General features: G+C 38.1%; 1 protein-coding gene across 7 annotated transcripts in view; it reads left to right on the forward strand.

Annotated features, from left to right (window-relative positions):
- Positions 1-27,196, forward strand: part of ACOX3 (acyl-CoA oxidase 3, pristanoyl) — an 82,825-nt gene that overhangs the window by 564 nt on the left and 55,065 nt on the right. For 6 of the 7 annotated variants that reach the window (XM_085059719.1, XM_085059716.1, XM_085059720.1 and 3 more), the window contains exons 2-17: positions 1,805-1,983; positions 3,502-3,735; positions 4,748-4,819; positions 5,489-5,578; positions 6,046-6,189; positions 7,063-7,151; positions 15,819-15,915; positions 16,331-16,513; positions 17,784-17,906; positions 19,498-19,618; positions 20,100-20,219; positions 21,369-21,482; positions 22,819-22,934; positions 25,542-25,716; positions 26,178-26,245; positions 26,947-27,033. In XM_085059719.1, the coding sequence (XP_084915845.1) occupies positions 1,816-1,983; positions 3,502-3,735; positions 4,748-4,819; positions 5,489-5,578; positions 6,046-6,189; positions 7,063-7,151; positions 15,819-15,915; positions 16,331-16,513; positions 17,784-17,906; positions 19,498-19,618; positions 20,100-20,219; positions 21,369-21,482; positions 22,819-22,934; positions 25,542-25,716; positions 26,178-26,245; positions 26,947-27,033 (2,001 nt within the window). In that variant the 5' untranslated portion in view covers positions 1,805-1,815. Of the gene's footprint in view, positions 1-1,804; positions 1,984-3,501; positions 3,736-4,747; positions 4,820-5,488; positions 5,579-6,045; positions 6,190-7,062; positions 7,152-15,818; positions 15,916-16,330; positions 16,514-17,783; positions 17,907-19,497; positions 19,619-20,099; positions 20,220-21,368; positions 21,483-22,818; positions 22,935-25,541; positions 25,717-26,177; positions 26,246-26,946; positions 27,034-27,196 lie in introns of those variants that run through there. The other variant, XM_085059723.1, reaches the window with a different exon arrangement.

Genomic DNA, 27,196 nt, shown 5'->3' on the forward strand with positions numbered 1-27,196 from the left:
GCTGCCAGCAGCAAACTGCTCGGAAGTGCAGAGCCGCTAGAAGATAAAATAAAATAAAACACTGGTGGTATCATCTCGCAGCATAAGGGTGCAGAATCATTATTCTTGACGACTGCCAAGTGCCTGAGCTGTGTCATTGTTACGCGAGAAAATTGACGATAGAAATTGACGATAGAAATTGACGATAGTGCCCTGCAAACAGACCTTTCCCCTCGCTATTTGTGACCCGGTTTTGAATTTGAATTAGAATTAACTAGCAGCAGCATTTCTCACCTAAAAAGGTTTTTAACTCAACTTTTCGCAGTAAGACTGCATCAATTCTTTGCAAATTGAAAATAACGTGGTTTTTACTGCCGCCTGCACACAAGTTTCAAAATTCCAGAGCAAGGCTGAAATTAACACTGAAGTTATTCTTTAGGACAGTCCACTGTTACTTTCCTATTGTAACCACTCGTTTTGGTTTCTGAATTAGTTTTGAAACTTGGCTTGGAGAACCAAAATTATACTAAAACATTGGGAAGTCAGAGAATTTATAATGTATTTTAAATATAGAACAATTTTTAATGAGCTCTTAGGTTTTCTCATTTGGGCAATATCAGTGATCTGCAATGCAAATAAAGTTAGATGCAATAGCTGTAATATTACAGTGTAATTTTTTTTGCCTGTTATGAGTCTGAAGCTGTGAACTTCTACCCTGATTTACCTGTTTTCCAGTTAGAAGTGTAATATCTTTTTCGTTGGCTGCATGTTGAAACACTCCGAATGCCTTTGTTTCTTTCCCTTGTCTTTCCAAACCTGTTGCTCAGTACTGGAGCTGCATCTTCCTAGGACTGATTTGGAAGTCACATGCAGAAATACTATCCTGCAGTTCTCTTCTGCTGAGTTTGTACTGTCCAGAACTAGAGGATGACCTCCGTGAAAACGATGAGGTTAAAAGAAAAGGGAAGTAGCAGGGAGACACGTCAAGATGATGAGGAAGAAAAAGGGATGAAAAAAGCAGACTGCTGAAGTAGTAGTTCCTGTACTTTATTACGTACAAAATCAGTACTGAGCGAGCCCCTGGCCAGCCCTGGGCCAGGTGTCCTGTCTGTACCTTTAAGTTGCTTTTTCCAGCCTGTCCCATTAAATCGTGCCCACCTTCTGCTGCCCTGCCCGATGGCTTTTGCACCTTCCCAGCAGAGCAGAGACCTCTGCTGTCTGTGTGGTGGCAGGAATTGCTGGGTGTGCCGTGAGCAGCGGAGAGCCCTCCTACACCAGCTTCTGGAAGCAGCACAGGCATCAGCCTTTACTCCTTCGGGCCAGGTTCTAATGAAAAGCAAGATTCTCCTTCTCTCCTGAACCAGTGCAGTTGTACCTACTGACAGGGAAATCCTTCAGGGTCTGTGCAGTTTTACAGTGCTTTTGCCTGACCCATAGATGCACACAAGAACTTCGTGGAGCCTTACTGCTTATGTTATTTAAGACATGGTATTTTCTTGTCTGGGTCTTGTATCTCCCCCTTTCTTATTACACAATATGGTGATAACCAGTGGTGGTCCCTGTTTCATATTTGGCTCATAGTTTAATAACAAAGACCGTGTAATTAATTTGCATTGGATCAAAGGCTTTTTTTTTACTTTGTATCAAGCCAGTTGAACTAGAAAAATGGAAAGGCAAGCTTTTAGTTGGTTCTGCACTGCTGTACTCGTACATTTAAACAAGTCCATGGATTTAATTAGCAACTCTTTTAATATGTTTTTATTATTAAAAAATAGACACCTGTGGTGCTTCAGTTTGTGATTTATCTTTTTCTTGTTTGCTGCAGTTTAGCTAACAATGGCATCCACACTCAATCAGAAAGAAATGGCTGGCAACCAAAATTCATGGGATAGTTTGCTACCAGATTTCCCTAAAGGCCCACTTTCCAGGTATCGTAAAAAAGCTTCCTTCAACTGGAAGGAGATGGCTGTGTTCATAGAGGGTGAAGATATCGTCCAGCTGAAGGTAAACTTTGCAAGAAGTGTAAGCCTATGTTAATTTTGGAGATATCAGTAAAACTAAATGTGTGTTTTTTAAAGAGGGTATGGTTAATAATATTCTGTAAATATGGAGCATGAAGAAATTTGATTTGCACATCCAGTTTTCAGAACACAGATGTACTTCTAAGCAATCTACTGTGCTGTCTCATGTGACTCATGAACATCAGTGCAGGGGAGACCCACAGGTGCTAAATTTCAGAACTTCAATGTTCATTTCAAACTGAGAAAAAGCTATACTCTACCATATTTCTTTACTGTTTCATTAAATCACACATCCCGTGGTTTTGCAATGCACTTAAGGGGAGCTAAGTGCAAGCTGCTGTCAAATAGTATTTCTGTCTTGCTTTGACCTGACCTGACATATTTTCATACTGTGTTCTGTGCTTGCATTAATGCTTATGTGGTATTGCAGTTGGAGATTAGCAGGTCTACCTGGCTAAATGCTAACCCTACTGAGAAAAGAGATTAACTGCATCACAAGAGATGGTTTGGAAATGCATGGAGATGTAGGAGGAGAAAGAAATAGCATTTTGAAGGTGGTGTAGATTTACATGGATTTAAGCTAATCTTGAACCTTCACTGTAATTATAGAAATCCTAGCAGGTAGAGCAGAGAAATCAAAAAGACCTGGTTCTGTATCTGACTGGTGTGTGTTGGAGCACAGAAAAGCACAAGTGCTCTGTGTCTGAAGGAGATTCAAAGCTGTGGCATATAGTGTTGTTGATACAGAGAGAAGGAATGACTCTGCCTCTCTGCCTTTCAAAGGAAAGCACAGGAAGCCTAGTTTTCTTCCTTCTTAGTGTGTCATTCCCTTCAGAGAGGAGTAAGGGACTTTTAAAACTTTTTCTAAAGATTTTGCCTAAAGCACTGCATTTTTTTTCTAAATTATGTGAAAGACAAAAAATGGGGGTATCTTGAAGACAGACCTCTGTGATAAAAAATGCCATAATATATTATCTAATAAAAAAAAACCCAAATTAAAACATTAAAAGATATAGATCCCCATGTTGAAGGGCTTCATATGATGGTTCCATTAAATGGAGCCTTTTTTTACTTTCGTCTGGGAACAGAGCAGTTGTGGTAGCTTAATAGTTTTACCATCATGGCATATTTCTAACTGAATGTAACCCCTGGAGTTTTACCATTATCCTCAGACTGAAGGACTTTTGCTCCTTAGATTCTGCCAGCATCTTCATGTATTGAGATAATGAAGCTGCTGTACAAAGCAAGTTTTGCCATACTGTTATTGTACATTCAGAGTGAATCACTTCATGGTGAAGGAGATTTCATAACATTTAGCAGCATGAGCTGTATATATAATGGCAGACCATTTAAATATATTTTCTGGATTTTTTTCTTTCTAAGTTTATTCCTTCTAGCAAACGATTATAGTTTGAGGCCCAGAGTTATTCTAGAAGAAAGTCAACTGGTTTTGTTAATGCTTTTAGATTACCATTTTCATGTTAGTTTTTTACCCCTCAAGAACAGAATCTTCTCTGCTCTGGAAAGTGATCCTGTCTTTGCACATCATCCTGGAGAAGATATGTGCCGTGAGAAATATCAGGAGCTGACATTCCTGCGCTGTAAAAGGTTCTTTGAGCATGACTTTCTTACTCAGCAAGAGGTCCTAGAGAACCCATTAAAGCTTTTTAGTATGAATATCTGCCTGGGAATGTATGATTGGTCTCCATCTCTCCAGTTTGCCTTACATTCTGTTGTAAGTACAGTTCAAGGGCTATAGTGGTGTATGTTTGAATTTAAGTAGCTTCTAATACCATAATTCTGTTGCTTTGTGCCTATTTTATTAAAACTATATCTTTTCCTCATCCTAGTGTTTCAAAAATGGAATTAAGTTTTAACTGTTTAGAAGGATTAGAGAGCTGTAGGTAATCTTTGTTGTTAAGCCCTGTCTCCACTGGAATCCCACCTGGAAAGTAAAGGTGAAACAGTATAGACAGAGATACAGAAAAAAATTTGATGCCTAGAGTTCTGTCTTCTTTTGTCTTCTCCTTTGCCTCCTCTCTAGGGCAGTAGCAGCCAAAGAACTTGGTTTTTGGTGGCTGTGTGTTTGCTAGAGATTTGCAGGTATCAGAAACTTAGCTTCTTAAGCCCCAGTGTCTTAATTAAGGGCAGAATCCAGAAGGAATGGAAGTCAGAGTAAAGTTTCTCACTGATGTCAGTGGCTGGATTCTGTTAATCAGGTGCTTCCTGGATGGCTCTCTTACAAAGAATACTTGACATAGCTGGTAAAATAATATCAGTTTAATTAATTAATTAATTATTAGTGTTCACATGGCTGGGGATGGTCTAGGAGTTAGAGTTTTGTTCTGTGAGCATCCTTGTAGGAGAACTGAAGATAGATTTCAAATCAGCATTCTTGTTTGATCCTGAAGCGATTACCTTCAGTTCCCAATCCATGTGTGGTAAAATGAACTAAAATAGTCTTTTTTCTTCTACTCAAGGGGACATCATTAAGGACAAGTACAAAGTGTTTTTAAGGCTTGTTTTGAAGGCTTGAACAGCTTAGAACTGTGACAAGTTCACTCCTCTTTAAAGGAGCCTTGACAAAATCAAATCCTGACTTGCCTCCCCCAGCTATAGTCTAAGTATAGTTTACTGTGCAGTCCACTTTCCCTGATCTCTTTACTGGACATCACTATTACACACCACGTGCAATTTGTGCTTTCCATCACAGGGCACTGATTTCATTTATCATTCTGTTTTTACAGATATTTGGAGGTGCAGTTATGAGTGCTTCTACAAAGTTTGCACACATTGTGAAACAAGCTCGTAGCATGGAGGTAATTTTTGTAATCATTTGTGAAAAATGGACACTATTAGAACTGTGTCACTCTTTGCACTTTTGTGTTATTTCTGATGGAGTAGATTCAAGCACTGAGCTCTGTCTATTCTCACTACTAGCTCACAAACCACTGGATATGTTTTAGACTGCCCAAGTTAACATGCAGACAAAATTTGGGAACTTTTTCCAAAAAGCAATATAGATGTCATTACACCAGTTTAGTCTCTGTCCACAGTAATTTAAGAGTATCCTATTAGGATACATTAACCTTGACGTGTTGCTATAAAAATTCCAAAATGGAAAATTATAATGTCTTAATGCCAAAGAAACACCACATGGAGTTCAGTGGACACTCAGGACCAGGTACCATGCAGAATAAGTGCAGCCTGCCTGATACAGAAGGTGCCAATCCTAAACAGTTTTTTCACTCTAGGCCATGTCAGCATTCACTGGCTGGCCAGACCCTCTTTGACTTTGGAAGATAAATATTCTGAGTGCACCTAAACTGAGCTTTGTGCTTCTTTTGTTGCTCACTTCCTGGTATGGATTGTTTTTTATTTTGCCAGGTTACTTTCCAGCAACTGAATTTGCAATCGTTTGAAAGTCTTGCAGTTTTAATTACTGTAACAAAGTGGTCTTGAGCCATGCCTTGTATCTCCTTATTTAGATTTTCGGATGTTTTGCTCTGACTGAGCTCAGCCATGGAACTAACACCAAAGGCATACGGACTACAGCCACGTTTGATCCCAGCACTCAGGTTAGTCCTTAAAGCACACTGTCAACCAGGCTTCCTTCCCACACAGAGCTGTGTAAGGAGGAGGTGCATAGGCTTCAGTTCTCACAGCTGAAACAGCCCTCTCAGTCTCTTACTTGAACTCACATCTCAGTTTAACCTAAGATCTAAGAAATGCTTCCCAGTCCATTAATCTGCTTTACTTTTTTTTTAACTGCTTAAATGAGCAATTAAAAAGGCTGAGTTTCAGGCTTTACAATGACGTTATGAGATTTTAAAACTCGGATTTTTTTCCTAACTACATGTGTTCTCTCTGAAGGTGAACACAATAAGAGAGATCTCAGGTGCTGGAATGCAGTACAGAATAAAATCCTGTCAGTTAATGAAAGTTTTCAAAACATTACCAGAGTAGGGAGAAAAAAAAAAAAAGAAAAGAACCATGAGCTGATTTTTATGATTTATATAGTTTTCCCTTCCTTTTCTGGCAACAGGAATTTGTCATCAATACACCTGACATTGAAGCTGCAAAGTTCTGGGTTGGTAATATGGGGAAACATGCCACTCATGCAGTTTTATATGCCCAGCTCTATACTCCTGATGGACAGTGCCAAGGATTACATTCCTTTATTGTACAGGTAGGGTGGAAATATTGCTAATACTTTTTGTCTTTTGGGGAGAAGTGGGTTCAAATTAAAGACTTTGTTATGCTGTTATTTACATCTGACTGGCAGATTCTTTATTTAATGCCTTCAGTTTATTGCAACTGTAACCAGTGTACTTTTTTCAAATGTTCACTGACTTTGTGAAGATTATAGAGCCAGTTTTATACTGTCAGTTTTCTGCAAAAGATTCAGAAAAGTACAAAAGAGCTGAAAAGTCTCCAGATGATCATGGTACTTACATAGTTAGAACTCATCTGTGTTATTTGAAGTCCTGAAAGTCTTGCATGGGATTTATGTGATGTAATATCTTGCAATATGATTTATGTGTGCCAATGCTGCAGGCTGATCTGCATGAAATCTGCAAACTTCTAACACAGAAGTCATTTTATAAGATTAAAGGCATTAGAAAATATGACAATGCAATAGAAAACTTGTATGTAGTAACATGAACTAGTTTCAGACTGAGCAGAGCTTATTACAGAATCAGGGAATATCTCAAAGCTGATTGCTACCTAAAAGATCCATTGGTTCCTACTAAGTCTGTGTACACCTGAAGAAGGTTACAGTGCTAGTCTGATGAGAGCAGTCATCAGTGTTAAGGACCATTTAACACAGTGATGTAATTAGTGTCATATTCCAAAGTAATTTTCATTAAAGTATCTACGTCCTGAATGAGAGGATACGTAAGTACAAGTTATATCCAGGATTATGTGCTTGGAAGGAACAGAGAGCTTTCTTTAGCATTAATAACAGGGTACAAGTTGGGAATATTTTCAACATTTGAAAAATTCAGCCAATTATTCTCATTGTTCCACTACTGAAATGTTTTGCTTCACTTCTATACAGATTCGAGATCCAAAAACTCTCCTACCAATGCCAGGTGTGATGGTGGGTGATATAGGAAAGAAACTTGGGCAGAATGGGCTTGATAATGGGTAAGTCAATACATTTGAAAGAGGAAACATTCTAGGGTATATCATAATGTAGTTGTGCAAAGATCCCCCTGTATCAGTTCTGTCTTTACTCCTGAAGTGTTCACTAGTGATTTTAAATTGTTGATATTCCTAAAAAAACCCAAAAAACAGACTTAAAGATCATGAATTTCAGTATTTTCTTTCTGAATAAACAGTCTTTCAGCCTCTCTCAATTTCAAAATGTGAAGTGCTCCTGGTATTCTGTGAATATCCCCAGGCAGTCTTGCAGTTGTAGACTCTGCAACAATAATAATGGGAAAAAAATCCATTAAGTTCTGAGTAAAGAACTTTATCAGCCTGTGCACCCATCTGAGTTTAAGCCTTTAATTATTTTCTCTGTTGATTTCCAGCCCACAGGAAGGCTAGTGAAGGCCCACAGACAAGATTTATTTTCAGTAAAGATGTAAGATTAATGAGACCCAGGAGAGAAACAATGTGTCTTGTTTAAACCATGGGATTTGTAGACTACAGAAGAGGAAGGGAAGGCTGATCATTTTTTTTTCTGCATTATGTGTGTACTGTTGAAATAAAAAAGTAGCTGGTTCCATTTCTTAGTCATGGATGCCAATGGCCTTACTGTGTCTCTACCTTACTAACCAATGATATCTGATGGGGAGGAGATACAGTGAGGAAACAGAGGTAGATTTCTGCATTAAAACAGTCATTATGTAAAAATTATCATTTGAACTCTTGTATTGGTTACATAGCTCTTTATAAAGGCAGAAACCTAAAATGGTAGAGAAGGATTTCACTTCTTTATGCCTCAGATTTACCTCTTTCTGTTGATTCAGTTCATTACAGATATTTATATTGTCCTTCAAAACATACCATTGCCATAAACATAGTATAGACGTCTTAAAGTATCCTGGTTTCAGATCTAATAGCTTTGACTGCCTTCCAGAACATTGTAGGAATTTTGTGGTTATGTAGCTCATTATATTGATTCTCTGTTTCCTGAAGACACAGAAGAGATAAATTAAAAGAGAAAAAAAAAAACAAAACCAAACGACCCAAATTTAATTTATAGAGGAAAACTGTAAGAAAGGCTTGGAAAGGAGGGATGTTTTGGGTATGGTGGGATTTTCCTGTTTCTGCATTACAAGCTAGTAGCCACCAGATGGCACAGCAGCACGGGCCTGAGTAATCTAAATGCTATTCAACTTCACATTTCTGTAGAAGTGTTCAAGTTCTGCTGTTCATTCTTAATTTGCAATATAGTTTTATGTGAAAAGTGGGAAAGAAGAGTCTGCTTGTTATGTGAATTTAAAATGTAAATTTTGAATAATTTTTAATTCATTTCTCCATTATCTACTGGGAATAATAGAGTATTTCTTAAAATATTAATAATAACTCTATAACTTGAAATCATAGTCCATAAAATACACTGTAAATAAGAGATAGTGACTTCCTATCCTAATGTCAGATGGAGTCCCTTATCTCATTTGACATCACATAATTTAAAGCAGTCATAGGGCATTCTAATCTTTCTGTTTATTTTGTGTATGTTGTTTTAAATAAATTATTATTTTGTTCAAACAGTAGTGCCTGAAGAGCTCCAATCATGGATCTAGGTCTCTTAAATATGCGTTAAGACAGTCCCTGTATTAGAAACTTTAAGACAGCACTTGAAGATTAAGACAGAAGGATGAGGGAGCCTGAGGTTACCAATATATACCCCTTATTTAGCTAAAGACTCTTGGGGACTGTGTTCCTGAACTATGTCAGCTAATTTTTTGTTTAATAGGTCTAAGGTTAGAGGCAGGCCAACACTGTTCTCAAGAACTAGGGGACCAGCTTTTGTTCTGCAGCCTCCCTGCTCAGGCTGAGATGTCAGAAGTGTCAGGATTTGTAGCTGTTGGCTCTCAGAGGTACATGAAGTCTGGACAAGAAGTTCTGCATTTGTTTGCAGAGAAAACAAGCCATGCCACCCTAGAAAATGGACTCTGGGCTGCATGATCTGCAAAATGTCAGGATTCACAGGGAGACATTTCACCATAAACTGCCTTGTCAAGATGTTCTCCTTGGCCATTTAGCAATCTTATATCCTAGTTTATCCCTGAGAAAGCATGGACTTGTATGTGGAGAGGCAAAAACATTCCCTTATGATGTGACTGCAAGTATTAGTCTCTACTACATGCATTGCCAGGTTTTTTTGAATGTATGTGTGAAGTCTGGTTTAACTACCATGAACACTCAGTAAATCAGATCTGTTTCCATGTAGTAACACTCAGGATATGTGGTCACAGTGAAGATCAGAGTCTGACATCTGTGAAAGGGATATTTGATTCTGTTTCTGTGCCTCTAGAAATTTATGCCAATAATTTTCAGTATGGCTACAGAGAGTTAAGTTCCTGAACACTAATGATGGTCATGGGGAAGAAATGTCAGAGCCTTCTTGAAAATGCCATTGATTTATGCTATGTAAGAGAACAGAGTAGTTGACTGGAGTTGTCCCTTTCGCTTTGGAAAACAATGAATCTCTTGAGTTGTTTGGTTAAAAGCTGGTTTCCTGCTAATGCAGAGTGTAAGGTTTTTAATAAGAGAAAGAATTTCAGAAGTGAAGTGGGGATTTTTCCAGTATAAATCCATTTCTAAGTTTGTCTTTCCAAATAATTCTCATAGATTCTTAATTCAAATGTCCAAAAGTCACATGGGGTTTGCAGGTCCTTGTAACTTCAGTTACCCTGACAAAAAAGACAAAATCACTGTAAAATATTTTAAAATATTTTTCTTTCTCTAGGAAATTTGTAACAATTTGTGTAATCAATGCATAAATGGGTAAACATAGAACTCTATTTTTTCTTATGGAAAATTTAGACTGGTTTTGTGTTACCAAAATCAAATCAGGCTGCCACTAGGGGATGCAAGTGCTTCAGACTTTATTTTATAATATTGAAATGTCCACCTGTTGCTAGTGCTCTGGCAGTCCTTGAAATGTGCTGTTCACTGAAGACCCAAAATGGAAGCAACTGAGGAAAAAACCCAACTACTGAAAAAAATCCCTGGGTGTTTAGGATTTTAGTGGCTTTTCAGTAAAATGTATGGCAGGCATAAGGAGTGGAAAGGCAACACACACATAAAGCAAGAGTTGGATAAGTGTTGATGTGCATTTCTATTTCTTTCCTTTGGTGTGGAGGGGATTTTCTGGGGGGGTGCCTACCTTGGCTAATGGAACATTGCCAAAATTACCCATTACTTCAGTGTGCATCAGTAAATGATTGACACTGAATTGGAGGTGAACCAATTTCATGTCCAGTTGCAACTAGCAGCAAATTGCTGCTTTCTCCTCTGCAGAAATGGAAATGATGCCCAAATGATTCTGCATGGGGAAGAGTGAAAATCAGCTCTAATTGCATTTCTGAAGTGGTGCTTACCATGCCTGCCTTTGTAAAACATGTTCTGAGCTTGTTGAGCTGTATCCACTGATAACATGTATACAGTTTGTTGAGCAGATAAAACCTATGGTAAGGGAAGAACTAGAGAAATTAAGCTGTCATTTTACCTTAAGTCTCTGTAGGAGAGAAAAAGGGTCTTTCTGAAGGAAGAATTGTTAACTCAATCTGATGATAATGGTGCAATAGCAATGAAGAGGCTGTAGAAGAAAAAATGAGTGTTAAAATCCTTGCCTCTGTATTTACATTATCTGAATATACCATGAATACTTCAGTCCTTGTAAAAAGTGCCACTTTCACAGTTAAAACTTGGTATTTTGCAAATATGTCTTGCATATTTGCAGTTTAAGTTAAAGCCATGATTTTTGCATTGGAATCACTGACATTTCTCTGCTTTGTCCTCCTCTTGTAGTTTCTGCAGTCAGGATTAGACACTTCATGGGTGCATGAAGCAGTGCATGTCCATGTTACTGGGGTGTGGTCACATTGCTGCACAGTGCTGCCTTATCCCCTAACTTTTGTCACATTCATGTGCCTCAAAACTCTACAGCCATGGCTACTTCACACTGAAAGGCACTTAATGAGGGTGAAAATGGGACACAGTAGATTTAGATCTGGTCACACATGTGTTTTTTGACCCACAGAGATACAGCTGCACATCTGCAGTGAACTTCAACCAACCATTTTTGTTCCTTAGCAGAGCTCTGTCAGCTCTCAATAGCTGCAGCAGCCTGCACATCCAGAGCTCCTCGCAAGACTGGCACCTGGACTATAAAAACTTCAGTGTGAGCAGGTCTTTGTGTGTCCAGGAAATCCATTAGGTTAGGATTAGGAGGCCTATAAACTATGTTGTTTTATCATTGCTAGTGAGCATTACTGTACAGAGCAGCATTCTTAGATTAGACCCTTGATTGTAGAAAACAGTAAAGTACTGCCATGCAGTTTTCCCCAGTTTCTCTGTAACTCTTTGCAGCTCTATCCTTTCTGTGTGCTTCAGTTTGGAACATGTGGCAATTTTCTTTCCTTTGGCAAGTTTTTCACCAAACCTCTGAAATGGTATTCTTCCCAAGGTTTACTGTATCACATAAACAGCCTTCCAATAGCATTCACCTGCTTTCTCCTTCTGGCTGGAAGTCTGGCTGGTGTCACTGCACCATCTCTAAGGTAGTCAGTAAGAAAAGCTGGCAGAAAAGGCATTTTAGTGAGTCTGAAATTCACCAAAGCATGTTTGAGCTATTTGTACTTTAGGTAACAGCTTATTACTTTAGTACTGGCAGAAGGAGCTCAGAGCTTTTCCAGCTGCTCCTCTTTTATCAGCATTACTGTACACCAGATGAATTACTATTGCATGATTTAAAATCAGTGAGATTAACTTCGTTTGAAATGTTCCCTAAACCACTGGCCAAAGAACCCAAACAAGAATGCTACTATTGGAATGGCAGTTCACCCTGCTAAGCTGCTCTAGGTAGAAATCTGTGTGATACAGGTTTTTTAATCTGTGGTAAAAAAATGTGTCTACATGATGCAAAATTGCACGTTGCTGTAGGGCCCTGTGATATCTATTTAAAATGACAGCTGTCTGTCTGTCTTGCTGAAAGGTTTTAATCTCAGTCACACTATTTGCTGTGCTGAAGAGGCCCTAAGTAGGGCAGCTTTCAAACCTCTGGTCTTGTCATCACTGTGTGAAATTTAGCCATTTTCCAAACTTGCGGGTACATAATATCCCCATGACTGTGTATACAGTTCCATTATTGTAAGATATTTCTTCAATTCTTTAAGGATATTTTCCCCCTAAATGCGTTGACAGATGTGGGCCAAGTCTATACCTTCTAGGCTAATAACCATTAAAAATGTGATCGTTGACTTCGTTAAATCTTACTATTTATTTTTAATATGTTCCAATATCAAGTTCCAATTGGCCAGTGTGTCTAACAATTCCCAATAGCAAAGTTCTTGGAGAAGGAGTATAACAGCAGTTGGCAGCAATCTCACAAGGTCTCTTAACCCACTGGTCCTGTGAGGTTCTGCTTTTATTTTCAACACTGGAGCTTATAGGGAAAATATCTTATTTCTTTACACATGGAATTTTTCTGTTGAATTTTTAATTGCTAGTTCTGCCACTCTCATTTGCTTCTTAAAGTCTTTGCCATCTGATAGGCATATCCACATATCTTATATAATGTATCTGTAATGGGTAATATCAAGGGGCAAAAAAAATCTAAACTTCCAAAACCTGTTACTTGAATTTATTTTGATTTTAAGAAAATAGGTTAATGTATAATGATTTTAAATTCAGCATTCTGGTTCACTAGCTGTGAAAGAAGTTGTTAAAGAAGGGCGTGCAAGTAGTTTTTAATCGTTGTAATTCTAGGTCATCTTGCATGTGGTATAGAATTAGATTCCTTATATTTGTGTCAGACAGATTGCAAAAAAACTTTCTTGAAGTTTGGGGGTTTTTTTCACTCTTTCCAACAAAAGACTTCCCTTAGGTTTATCTGTTTGGGATTGTATCACAGCAAGTGAAAATGGGTAAAACTGTTTTGTTCAGCACACATCTCTCCCATGTTCATTATGAGTAGGCTTGGAATTCCTAAAAGTAGGTAATTGGTATATAGATTTACCAAGCAGTAGATTTGAATTTGCATTTTATAAACGCTCGAGTCTCAAGCACATGTCAGTATAAAAAATTTTCTACAACTGCACAACTTTGCTTAGTGAATTGAACTAATCACTACAGTGTAAACACAACACAGAGGATAATTTGCCATTTTATTCATTGTCATTGTCTCCCAGGTAACAAGTGCCAGAGCAAAAGGAAATGTCCTCAAGTTGTACCAGAGGAGGTTTAGTTAAGATACAGGGAAAAATTTCATCATCGAAAGAGTGTTCAGGCATTGAGACAGGCTGCCCAGGGAAAAGGGTGGAATCATCATCCCTGGAAGAGTTCAAAAGAGGTGTGGATGTCACACTTGGGCACTTGGTTTAGTGGTGAGCATGGTGCTGCTGGGTTAGTGGTTGGACTCTGATATTGGAGGTGTTTTCCAGCCTTAATGATTCTACGATTGCTACTGTGAATCTTACCATTCATCGCATACAAGGCTAAGCATGTTCCAGAAATGTATTTCCAGAGAGAAGGTCCAGGAGCTGGAGCCCTTTGAAATATCTTCCTAATCTGTGCCCCAAAGACTGTGTCATCTCTCTGTTAGGTCAACTCTTCCTTTGGTCTGGTTTATAATTCCAGTTTTTAATCACCCATTCAATAGCTTTTTAAAATAATACTTCATTACTTTCTTCCATGCATCCCTTCCTACTTGGGAGGGGTCCTTATAAACATCCATGGAGCTCCCTTACTTTCATCACTCTTATTCCTTCTTAAAATTCTCATTGGTTCTAATGGCTTGTAAAAAAATGCCATTGGTTAGCTGCTGGTGTGCTGTGACTGGCAGGCATCCTGTTAGGAAAATATTCTTCAGTAATTAGTGTCTGCTTCACTGTACCATCATATTTGTAGCTTCCTGCCCTGTGCTTGCATTGTAAGGTCCTTGGAGGAAGCACCTTCTTGGAATTCTGTGGATGTATAGCAGCTTTGAAAAAAGAGTGCTAAATTACAGACCTTAACCTTGGCACACACACTTTTCTATAATTAAATTAACGAGCGATAATAATTAAAAAGCTCAAGTTCTGTCTAAGAGGCATGCTATTGCTTAAAAATACTGGTGGTTGTACAGTTTTAGCTGTTTGGGATTTAGGGAGTAGAGAATGGGATTTAACCACAAGATCTTTCTAGAATGAGACTTTTTATTTTCAGTAATCTGAAAAAATATTAAGAGACATGGTAATCAGATTTTTTGATATTCTGAATTTGCTTCTATTACAAAGAAGTGTTGCCTCACTGAAACTGGCACTTAACAAAGCACTTATTAGCATTGTTGAGGCAGTTGGTTCTTGGTTAGGATAACATGCCTTTCTCCATGTCTAAGTCCGAAAATACTGTGTATCTCTAAGGCTGAATAAATTCAGTATTCAGATATGTTTCCTTGGAAACAACTCATAATTTAAAAGCACATGCAGCAATGCAGCCCTTATGTAATTTATTAATGTGAGAGACCAGGCTCTCGTGAGCCATATTAAATAGATCAGCCTTTATTGGCAGGAAAAAGGAATTTTCTTTGATTACAAATGCAGCTTTTCAAGTGCTATTAGATAGTGAGATATTCGTGAGTGGGGTTGATACTGTTGCTATTGTGCCAAATTGTGTTGCCCATTTGGATGAAACAGTCCACTTTCCTCCTGAAGAATATGAATACTAGGGACATTCTCCCTGTTCTAAGTGCTTCCCTCTTTATTGCTTCTCGAGTGCTGCAATTTAGAAAGGGTTATCCTACTTTTTTAGGGTGCCACATTTTGGGGAACAGAATTCATAATTTGAGTTTAAACAAAGGAAAATTCTCCTTTTGGTTCCTTTTCAGGGCACTATTTCAGCTATGTCCTTATTTGTATTGCAGTAGAATGAGTGATCCTCACAGATCTATATTTTAGGCTCATGAAAATATATAGTGTCACTTTTCCAAAGCAGTCTCCAGACCGGATTAAACAACACCTCAGTAAAGAATATGGTTCTGCAGAATTTTTTTGGGGCAGGGAGTTATTTGGAGTCAGAATAACCCAGTCAGAATGGCGTTGTCCGTTCTAGACAGAGAAGGAAGTTGTTCATCTTCCCAAGCTTTTTGACAGCTGAGATACCAAACTAGGGAACCTAAGTTTTGCAGCCTGAGGATCCAATTCAGGTTTCTGAGGTGCTGGTGAAAGTACCTGTCAAACTGCCTGTCAAACTGAGGGTCCCTTCCCTCAACCAGAATACATTGCTCATCCTTCCATTACTTTTTCACTTCTTTACTTACAAAACTGCTGAAATGGTCTCCTAGAGTCAATGAAGTGTTTGTTTTGGTTTTGTAAACATCTTTTTAAAACAAAAATAACAAAAATCAGGTGAGTTATAACAAATAATTTCCCTTCTTGAATTCATTGTGCTGCTCTGAGTCTGTAAGTCTTTGTTGTTCCAGGCATACTTTCCCTAAAATTGCCTACCTGGCTTGATGGGTGCTGTTTTCAGTTTACTGACATGCCTGAGGTAGTTTTGCAATCCTGCCTTTCTTATGATGTTTTTTTCTGTAATAGAAACACCTCAGACTGCGTAGACATAGATTTTATACTGTTTGTGCATTTGTTTAAACAGATTCGCCATGTTCCACAATGTGAGGATACCAAAAGAAAACATCATGAATATAGCTGGAGATGTCACAGCTGAGGGGAAGTACTCAAGTTCAGTGAAGGTATGAAAAAAGGTTTTGTTTCATAAATATACAGAGGTATAAGTAGGTTAAGAGACAAGACCAATGGGCCTCTTATGTTGAGAAGGACTGTATATGTGAACTTAAATAAGGCTGTTGACAATTTCACATGAAGTAAGAATGTCAGTTGTTTAATTGCATCTTAGAGATGTCTCAACTCACCTTGCTGACTTTACTGAACTTTGTGCTCTTTGCACTACCCCAGTGATCCCAAAGAGTTTAGAGTTTGGCTATGTTCAGGCAAGACTGTTCTGAGTCTTGCCTGAATACCTCATCTGAGTGAGTCAAGAAACAAAATTGGCAAAATTGCTTCTGATCACACTACCAAATTGCATCATTATGGGGGCAAAATGAAATGTTAGCCTCACCATTCATTCTGTGCCTTCTGTTTGTTCAGGATGTCAAAGAGCGTTTCAGTGCAGCTTTGGGATCCTTGTCCACTGGCAGAATTATGATCACAGGAATGTCTGTGACCAATTTAAAGCTTGCCTTGGCAATAGCCATTCGCTTCTCAGCAGCTCGCCGTCAGTTTGGACCAACTGAGGATGAAGAAATACCTGTCCTTGAATACCAAACACAGGTAAACACTTTGGAATCCAATCTACAGACTTTTATATAATGAAACTCACATTCAGAGGTAGTGCAGGTCACAGTAGTGACTCTGAAGTTAGTGAAATTAAAGCTGTCTGTGTCACTTGAAGCATCATTTTAGTGCAGCTGGGGGGGGTTCGTTCCAACTTAAAACCTTCTCCTGGCTTGAGCAAGCTTTTAACATTAGTTCTGAGAATAGCAAAACCAAAAAAATCCATGTTTCTCTGAAGTACCTAGAAACATTTGTCTTCTAAAATAGTAACCTTTTCAGAGAAACACTCTCTTATATGCGCATGTGAAAGTACTGAAGATGTAGAAACGAGCATTTGTTTAAAATTATCAGTGCTGCTTTTGCTGCTACACTAATTTTCTCATTTGTAGTCTGTATGCTTTAAAAGTATAGAACTCAATGATATTAATTGTGAAGAAGTCTCAAGCCAATACTAATTTGGAGAGTATTATAACCAAGGTTTCCCTATGGTTTATGCAGATAAAAAACACTTTTTGCTATGAAAAAAATAGAACAAGTGTATGTAGAGTAGCTGCAAAAAAGGGAAAACTCAGATCTGCTGAATGAAAAAGGTTTGTTATATATATGAAGTGCTGAAAACAAACCTGCCCAGTTCGTCCTTGAACTGTAGGTGCCTTTTTCCAGGTTGACACTTAGTCTTGAAATGTTGAAATATTTCATGGGTTGTGCCTTCCTTCCACCATTTCAGAATAAGCCAGGGTCTGCTTTCCACTGTTCTTTGAGTCTCTCAGTTTTTCCCAGTTTTGCTCTGTGGGTTCTGCTTGCTGAACCTCTCATTCCATTCTTTCTTTAGCACAAAGATTTTCAAGCAGTTTTTCTTTTCCTTCATGAGCCCCATGAAATGGTTACAACCTCTGTCATGTTTCTACTGGAGAAACATATAAATCATGACTGACCCTGGCATGCCAGACATTTTATAAACACATGGCAAAAATATGTCATTGGTCCCCAAAGCTTCAGTGAACTTTTTCCCTGGTTTAACGGAATGGTTATCACAAAGTCATGAAATGTGAGAACTGAAATAATATAGTCATAACTTGTATAAAGAGAACAATAACCACCTATAACATAATTAAATGTTATTAAATTATGTTATAGGTGGTTATTTTTCTCCAATCAGCAGTTTTCCATTTTAAACACAGTAAAAATTAATGGGTTAGTTCAATAGAATAACTATTGAAAACTTATATCAATTTGTGATCAAATCAATTTAATTCTTTTTTTCCAGCAATGGCGTCTTCTTCCTTATCTGGCTGCTCTATATGCCTTAGATTATTTCTCAAAGTCTCTGTTTGTGAACTTTGTAGAGTTTTTTGCAGGTGTATTGACAAAGCAAAGGAGTCAGAGACAGGTGAGATATTTACACATTCCTTTTTCACTGAGTTGTTGCTATAATAAACTACAAACTGTTAAATGGAGGAACTATTTAGAAGTCTTAGGCTCTCTTATGATTACGAATGACAGAGCAATGTCTCAGAAATATGGGCATACAAAGTACTGATTAAAGTTGCATTTAAAAAAGCATTCAAATTAGTTTTGATGGTGAGATTAAAATTTTACTGATTTCTGTGGGATTGAAGGTTATGTTCACTTGCAGATTTTTTTATCATAAATATATTATGATGGTGTAAATTCAGCTTATAACTGTTGTAAATGATTCTGCAGGGAGCATATATCAAAGACTTTCCGAAAAGATACTATTCTTAATTCCTGCACAGACCCTGTGAGTCTGGCTTGTGTTTGCAATTCAAATTCAGGCATTTAAATAAATATTTTTAGAGAGAAAAGTTGACTTTTGAGTCTTAACACTGAATTTTTCAGCCACAATCAGCTGGAAGCCATTCCTTTACAGAGAGAATAGTTTAATCTACCTGTCTCCGTGCAAGGACTGATTCTTAATCAAATTAACTGCAGTATTGTGTTTTTATAGCATATAAATTTTGATTATTTTTATAGTTTTTGGCAATATAAATTTTTAGGGCCCACACACTAGCTCTGTATTGCTCAGGTGTTACTTAAATCCTCAAGCTTTTCTCAGCTAAAGTAAAGCTCATGAAATATTTTTATATTAATGGCACAGTAGTCTAATTTCTCCTTTTTGCACAAAAGACAGAAGAATCTATTTGATTTTTTTCACCTGATACTTCGTCTCTGGAGGTCTGCAGTGCAGTCACTAATCTTTGGGAAAACTGGCTATCAGGAAAAAAATCATGATAGGAAAGAATCTCATTGTTGAAAATTTTAAGAATGTAATCCTTATGGATTGCTTTTGTTCTACAGGGGATCTTAAAACAAACAAAACCAATCAGGGAAGTGCTCTTAAGCAAGCTTTGGTTGTATCAAGCCCCTGTCTCCAGAAACCAGAATTCCAAATGCATTTTCAAAGGAGGGTCAACAGAGTTAGAGTAAATGGAGGCTACTGTAATTCTCTGCAATCTCTGAGGGTGTCCATATAAGTTTTCCTGCTCTTTGCAAAACTGATGCTTAAAAGATCAGTGAAAACTGTGTAAGGCAATAAATATTATAAATATCCTACTCCTGGCTGGGGAGAGAGATATTACCTAGGTCACAGAGGGAACAGAGGCTTTCTGTGGGCAACCCAACCACCTGCCTCTCCATTTTTGGGAGGGGAAGGTTGGCAAGTGGTGAGCTAACTCATTCAATGCTGTGCCAGCTGGCACAGCTGAGCTAAGATGCACCCATGTGCCCATTAGCTGACACCAATTATTGCTGTCCCACATAGGAAAGTTGGTGCTGAAGGTTCCTCAGTTGTGGCAGGGTTTTTCTGGGGCACCAAAGAATATGCTTTGCACTTACATAGATCACAGAAAGCTTTATGCCTGTATTGCCAGTTACTGTTCATTATAAAGCAGTATCTATGGCTTTAACCAACTTACTTTGTGTAAAAGTTATTACTCATTTATAACTTGTTTTTCACAAAGGCTGATTTGGGACGTGAGATTCACGCTTTATCTGCTGCCAGCAAACCACTGGCAACTTGGACTGCTCAGCAGGCAGCCCAGGAGTGCAGAGAAGCTTGTGGAGGACATGGTTACCTTGCCAGTAAGTTACAGACTACTGCATGCACTGATCAGAAAGAGAGTGGTTATTTTATTGTGTCCTTTGACTGCTTTTGTGTCATGATATCCGAATTTTAGCAATGTGTTTAGAAAGTATTTTATGCTCATATCCATATTTTAAGATTTTTTTCATACCTGAAATCACAAAAAAACCACCCCTAAACCTGTACTGGATCTGCACCAGGATTTGGACAGACTGTACAAGTAATTCAGTCTCAGTTTCAAAAATAAAGATGCAGACTTTATAGATGGAAATTCCTCTTGTAAGTTAAATGCCACACTTCTCTAAAATCTTTACTGTACAAGCTAATCAGAGAATTTTCAAGATTATTTATTTGTAACAGTAGTTTTACGTGCAGGAACAGACAACTCTTTTGCATTTTGTCCCAGAATAATTATTTAGTCTCTCTTAGCTTCTACTAATACATTGCAATATATTAAACTGTGGACTTGTTCTTATTAAGTGAATCGTCTGGGTGAAATCCGAAATGACAATGATCCAAACTGCACATATGAGGGAGATAACAATGTCCTTCTTCAGCAAACCAGCAACTACTTAATGAGCTGGATGAACTGCATAAGAGGTATGTTTTCATTATGGAATCTTATGCTGGAACCAACAGTGTGTAGCTAATGGAATTAGGAGGTAATTTCATACTGAAAGCAATTGGCAGTCATGTTATAATTTTGTGGAGCATAAATAACGTGCTTCAGACTCCATCATATGGTAAATTCACAATACAGAAATATTTGCTGCAAGAAATATTCTTTCTCCTGTGTTGCAGAAGCTAGCTAGATGTTTTGCCATCCCTAATCAGGTTAAGCCATATATTAGTCCCTGAGAAGTGCAGTTTAGTTCAATGGAATTACCTCAGTACTGCATCCAGCTCTGGCGTCCTAAGCAAGAAAGATGGGGACCTGTTAGAGAGGGTCCAGAGGAGACCATCAAGACCTCTGCTATGAAGACAGGCTGAGAGATTTAGGTATGTTCAGCACAGAGAAGAGGAGGTTCATTATGGCCTTCCGGTACTTAAAAAAAAGAGGGAAAGCTACTTTTTATGTGGGCAGATAGTGGTGGGCCAAAGGGGAATGGTTTTAAACTATAGATGAGAAATTTATATTAGATCTTAGGAAGAAATTCTTTCTGCAAGGGTGATGAGACACAGGCACATGTTGTCCAGAGAAGTTGTGGATGCCCCATCCCTGGAAGTGTTCAAGGCCAGATTGGCTAGGGCTTGGAGCAACCTGGTCTGTAGAAGGTGTCCCTGTCCAGGATGGGAGGGTTAGAACAAGAGGATCTTTAAGGTCCTTTCCAGCCCAAATCATTCTATAATTCTGTGATTCTGTAATGGTAAAGTCATCGTCAGTCTGTTTATTGTACTTGAGACAGTTTATATCGCCTGACTTGGTAGAAATATCCATCACCACATCTTGGAGTTCTCTAGATTTTGTTTCACTTTTCCAGCAGTGAGTTTCACTAGCATCTTACAGAGCTGGAAAACTCAGCCATTGGAGTTGAATCTTACGGAGAATAATTATAGGCAGTGATGTCAGGTTTTTCCACACTTGTCCTCTCGTCCTCTTTTGGCTGGACTAGGCCATAATAAAATAAATATAATGGCCTAATTGCATCTGGCCTGTCAAGTGTATGCATGGCTTTGTAATAGGCTTTTAGTTCCAAAAAGTCTGATTTCTTTTCTCATAAATCATTTTTATTTTCTCTGGTATTTCAGATAAAGCTCCTTTTGAATCCCCTTTGGGAACAATAAACTTTTTGCGAGACTACCATCATATCCTTGGCTGGAAATTCACAGCCATTAGCGCTGAAGATTGCATGGATTCCTCAGGTAGGCTTCTGCTGTTATTAAACTGATTCTAGAGTCTTAAATTCCTTTCCAAAGGAAAGGATCCAGAGATTTGAGATTCAGCCTCTGCTACTTATTAGATATTTGTCATACTTGCTGACATTTTTTGTATTACATGCGTTTTAGTTTACTAATAACATAGTTTGCATTTCACAGTACATTCTATTTTCCCCAATTTCATTTGTGGAATGGGGGAAGGCATCAGATATTTTTCTTCCTTTTTTATTCCTCCAAAATAACATCTTTGAGTTAGGGTTTTTCACCCCTGTATTGCTCTTTTCCAGTTCTAAGGGTATTGATCACCACTGCCTTCTATCACTAAAATATTTTCTTTTAGAAAACCATACAAGGAATTTACAAGTACATTGAAAAGGTGTGAAGTTTGTCAGCTTCTGACAGTTGCTTTTGGTTGTACAGAGAAAAATGAGTAATGGTGAAAAAAGAGTTCCCTGCAGTTTTCCTGCTTTACTCTGCCATAATCATATCAAGTATGATATTAGATGCTGTTCCCATTTGTGAATCACTGTGAGCCCAGACTGGCCCTTGGAGGCAAAAATTGAAAGGAATACCAACACATAATGAGAGAGCAACAGCACGTGTTCTCTCCTCTCATGTAATACCTGCTGAACCAGACCATAGTTAAAAAGATACCTGACTCTGTTTATTGATCCATTCTGTTAGAAACTGGACTCTGAATTTAGATGCCTAAATTTAGGCAGCATGTAAACACTCCCAATACCCTGAAGCATTCTGTACATTAATTTTCAGCTGAGAAACAAGCAAGAAGGATTCATGCAAGGACTTTATGCTGAATGACTTTTTACCTTAAGAGTTCTAGGCTGCTCTACAAATATGACACAATTCTGTACAAAGCTAGTAATTTAAATGCAATTACATTCAGCCACCAGTGAAAACAATGTTCCAAGTCATATGCTTCCAGTAATTCTGGACTGTCTTCCCTTTTTGTATTCTCAGAAGAGATTTCATACCTTGCAGGCCTAAGTCTTAATATGAAAAAAAAAACCCCAAACCTACAGCAAGCTAAAAAATTCCAAGTAAGTCTAAACTGAGCTGTGGACATACCTTGTCTTCCAGCTTGCAGTCAGTTTGAAGTAGTGTATGGCCAGACGTGTTTGCATCTTGTACACTCACAATCTGACTATCCTCCCCAGATACTTACTGTATCTCAATGGATTGATTAATTAATGCTTTCACTTTTCATCTCAATAACAAAATCTGGGACTGCAGTAGAATTTGCATGTGGCCTCTTGCATTATAAACGTGAATGTTAAGAATTTTGCTTTTCTCTCTTTCATAGTTCCTTTAGCAGCTTATAAATGGCTGGTTTGCTACCTGCTCCGAGAAAGTGACCTAAAACTGAGTAAGGAGAAACAGGCTGGGCTCAGTGATTTTGAAGCAAGAAACAACTGTCAGGTAATACTTATTTGTCTTTCTTATTTTATTTATTTATTTATTTGTTTTCATCCAAGTCTGTCAGTTTCTGTTAGTTTTACCTTCTTGTGTCGTGAGATACAATTTCCTCAGCCATAAAGCAACAGGTCAAATAACAAAAAAAACCTTAATACCTGACCATGTGCATTGCATAGAACATGACAGCAGGAGGACAGTTACCATCAGCAGAAGTCTTCCAGAATATATTTCCCTTCAGAAAAGTTGCAGGCATGTGCTGTGTGGTGTCTGCAATTTTGATAGCACAACTTCTGAAGACTAAATCTACTAGTATTAAATGCAATGCAGCATCTGATTATTACTTCTCCATCTGTGCTTGTGGCCAAATACATACTGTAGGAAAGAATCTTGCTCTGGCAGGTAGGTAAACTAGATGACCTAATAGGTCTTTTTCATCTCCAATTCCTATAGTGCAAAATACTCATGAAAGATACCAGACTGACAGCACTGGAACCTGAAAAGGAAACATTGACAATTTACATATAGCAGATCCACTCTCACCAGAGAATTTTAACAGCTACGAATGGCTTAACTCCAAATTTCAGTATATATCCCCAAGCTCAACAGATTCCTCTGCTACCTCCATGAGAAAAACTGGCTCACATCCAAACAAAGAGCACTTGTCATTTGTCACTGAGAAGGATCAGTTCCCTGAAGATGGTCAGTGTCGTTCACCTTATCTGCAAAGCTCATTAAAAACAGCAGGAAGGAATATTCAACTCTGCACCTAGAAAGAGCCAGCCTGGCTTCAGCAGGGTATGATCTGTGTGAAACCACTGGTAGAGTGGAGAAAATCTTTCCTGTTTTTACCCTAGAAACAGCTTATTAGAGAAATTCTTCAGGGTCAAAGCCAGAGTGAGAATTGCTAGAAATTCCAGTCTGATTGCCTGTCTGCTGGCTGGATTCTGGTGAAGCTGGTGGTGGGGCCAGTGCATTAGAGAGAGTGGTGTGCTCAGAAGTATGAAGATGGTATTGTATTTGTATAAAAATACAAATGTATTGTATTTAAAATTCAAAGGTATTCAGGAACACAACTGCTTTTGAGATAGTTGTTGATATACCTTAGGTCATTAGGTTTTCTTTTCTCCTTACAATTCATCCTCAGGACAGCAGGATTTTTTATTTTAAATGTCATGCTTCAAAAACATCTGAAAATTATTTACAAGCTGTGCTTTGAAGACATGTACATATTTGATTAAAACTTTCTGGGCATGAAGAAACACTTTTCTGTCAGCCCAGTGGTTGACTAATAGAAAATATTTGTTCATGCTGTGGGGGATCTGGAAGAGATTCCTAGCCTATCCCTAGGTTATTTTGGTTTGGGGGCAGCTTGATGGAAACAATACAGAAGTGCAAGCACAGGTGAAGAGGAATATAGAATTACAGAGGAGAAAAACAAGAAAACAATTCTTAGTGTTTCATTTGTGATATTAAGACTTATTTCATTCTCACTGGGGAGTTGACATTCATATCTCCAAAAGTCCATCTAGTAAGAGAGAAGTCCTCCCTAATCCTGCAGAGAATAGATATGTATTTTGCTGTTCATGCATGTGTCTGACCTTGGACATAAGTATGCCCCTGGGCAGCTGTTGAAAGAGAAAGCAGTCTTTGGAATCTGCCTTTTTTACATGTTGCTGTGGATTTAAATGCAAGGATAATGCATGTATATGAAAGAAAAACAGAAAAACTAATCAACTAATTCTAAATGAAAAAATTAAACACCCAACCCTTAACAAATGGGCTAAAAATAAACATGAGTTATGGCATTGCAGCAAGTCAGCCAGGACTGCAATGGCTTCATATTCCTGTTCTGTTCACCAGCTAGAATGCTGTCAGTCAGCAGGCTATTTCACGTGGCACATATGGCAAAGGTGAAGTATATAAATGTAGACAAATGTTCCTATGTAAGTACAATCACTTAAAGTTTTGTACTCCACATTAAGAGTAACTGGTGACTAGTAACTGTGCAAGGACTAGTTGCATAGTTCCTTCAAAACATACTGAAATCTACTGCAATCCATTAACAGAATCAACTCATGCTGACATGGTCAGATTTTTATTTATTATTATTTGAAGGGACTGTAATAAGTTTTCAATAGGAAGATTTTATCCTTTTTATAAAACTCTGCATAATATTAAATAAATATAAACCTACCTTTTTCTTCGTAGAGTTATGTAGGTTTATTAACAATCCTAAAATCAGCAAACCTGATTTCACATTGTCTTCTCTCTAATGTACCTGCTTGATCCCATAAAGCCTGCGAGCAACTGCCAAAGTATACTAGTAATAGGCATGCAGTCTTAATTCTAAGAGGCATTTCATGAGACATTACATAACTAACCTTTGCACAGACATTGTCAAAAGTGTTTCCTTCTACTGTTTTTTAAAATTTCTCAAACTAGATCACCACACCTAAATCAACAGAACTCTGCTACCTTGACCAGACCAATGCCATTCTGCACAGGCTAGGACAGGTTCTTTGTATTTTGTTGCTCAGCATCCTTCTTCTCTGTCTCCTAAGGTGTTCTTTGTATTTTTTTACTGAGTGTCTTTCTTCTCTGTCCCCCAAGGTGTACTACTGCCGATCCCTGGCGATTGCTTTTATCGAGCAAACAGTCTTGCAGAGGTACCACGACTACACTCACGATCCCAGCGTCCCAGCAGCTCTGCAGCCAGTGCTCAGGAATCTCAGTGCTCTCTATGGGCTCTGGTCCTTGAGTAAACACCTGGCTGTGCTCTACCAAGGTGAGATCAGCTCCCTGAATACGCTGTGCAGGTCACTTTTATAAAGCCCTGACTTGGCAGGGGCAGGGAATCCTAGCAAGGATTTACATTAGAGCACTTTCTTATTGCTTGTTTAATATAAAACAATCATTCCCGAGCAAATTTTCAGGAGTAGGAATCTGCAGTGAAAAACTTAACCCAAAAGGCTCTCTCTTACCTCAGAGATGATGGAACTATTACAAGTTTTGCTGTGATCCAGTGTGTGTGTGAGAGGATGAGGGATAAGCAGCAAAATGCCATAGTGTAGCTTGTAACTGCAAAAGGCTCTAGATAGCCTAGATAACAGTTTTGCAGTCAGCTCATTAATGAAGGACTGAGTTCAATTACACAGGTGCAGCTGCTTAGTTTCTTGACTACTGAACTCATGAACTTCACATAAAGTTTGTATCAGTGTAATCTTAACTTCTCTGAATGTTTTTCAGGTGGCTATGTTTCTGGTGAACAACCTGGGAGATTTATTCAGAATGCTATTCTGGAGCTCTGCCACAGGGTAAGCCTGTTTATTATGATTAAATAATAATATAGTATATAAACATTAAGAAGGAAATAAATGATTTATGGTCCTCAGATTGTTCTGTACTTTCATGGGGTAAATTAGCAAGGTGTTACATTAATGATTTCTGAATAATTTTCTGTGAAGTTTAGCAACTCATTGACCCTGAATCTAGTCTTAATTTATTAACCAGTAAATGGAATACAGTAAGTCCTACAAAATAACACCACAGCATTTGTGGCCTTGCACTCTTCATTGGAAAGCCAGTGAAATATTTCAATCCAGTTCTTGTTATTTCATTATTGAGTTAGCTTGTGGTTGGTTTTTTTTCTTAGCACAAAAGCTTTTCAAACTGCAACATATTCTTTGCAGGTCAGCAAAATTTCAGGGAATCTGGACATTATGTTTTTGTAGTCCAAAAATATATGTGTTTATGTGTGTGAACTGCATCATATTTGTTAAAATGTGTTTAAAACCCCCTAGGTAAAGAAGCAAAACATTTCAAATACAGTCACTGTATGACTCAGGCAGTTACCCCGGGAGTGAAAAAAATCAAAATAAAGCTAGGGTACTTATTGTGGATTTCTCTTAAATTATCAAAGCCAGTACTTTATTGAAATAATCTTTATGCTGCTCTGTAGTTGAGCCATAGACAGCTACAGAAGTTGTCAAATGGTATGCCTTTTGGTTTTAAACAGTTGAAAGATGATGCAGTTGCCCTGGTTGATGTCTTTGCTCCTCCCGACTTCATTCTCAATTCTCCCATTGGTAAAGCAAGTGGAGAGGTAAGAAAATCCATTTTGAAATTTGTAAGTTTAATCATGAAGAAGATTACTGCCTGTAAATAGCCCTAATGTATTTAAGACACTTGACTTGTACAAAAGAAATGAAAGACACTTTGTCAGTGGAAAATGCAACCGGAGTTACATTGATGTCAGCAGAAAATGA

The sequence above is a fragment of the Lichenostomus cassidix genome, chromosome 4 (genome assembly GCF_008360975.1).
Source record: "Lichenostomus cassidix isolate B80296 chromosome 4, HeHo_3.0, whole genome shotgun sequence".
Classification (NCBI taxonomy): Eukaryota; Metazoa; Chordata; class Aves; order Passeriformes; family Meliphagidae; genus Lichenostomus; species Lichenostomus cassidix.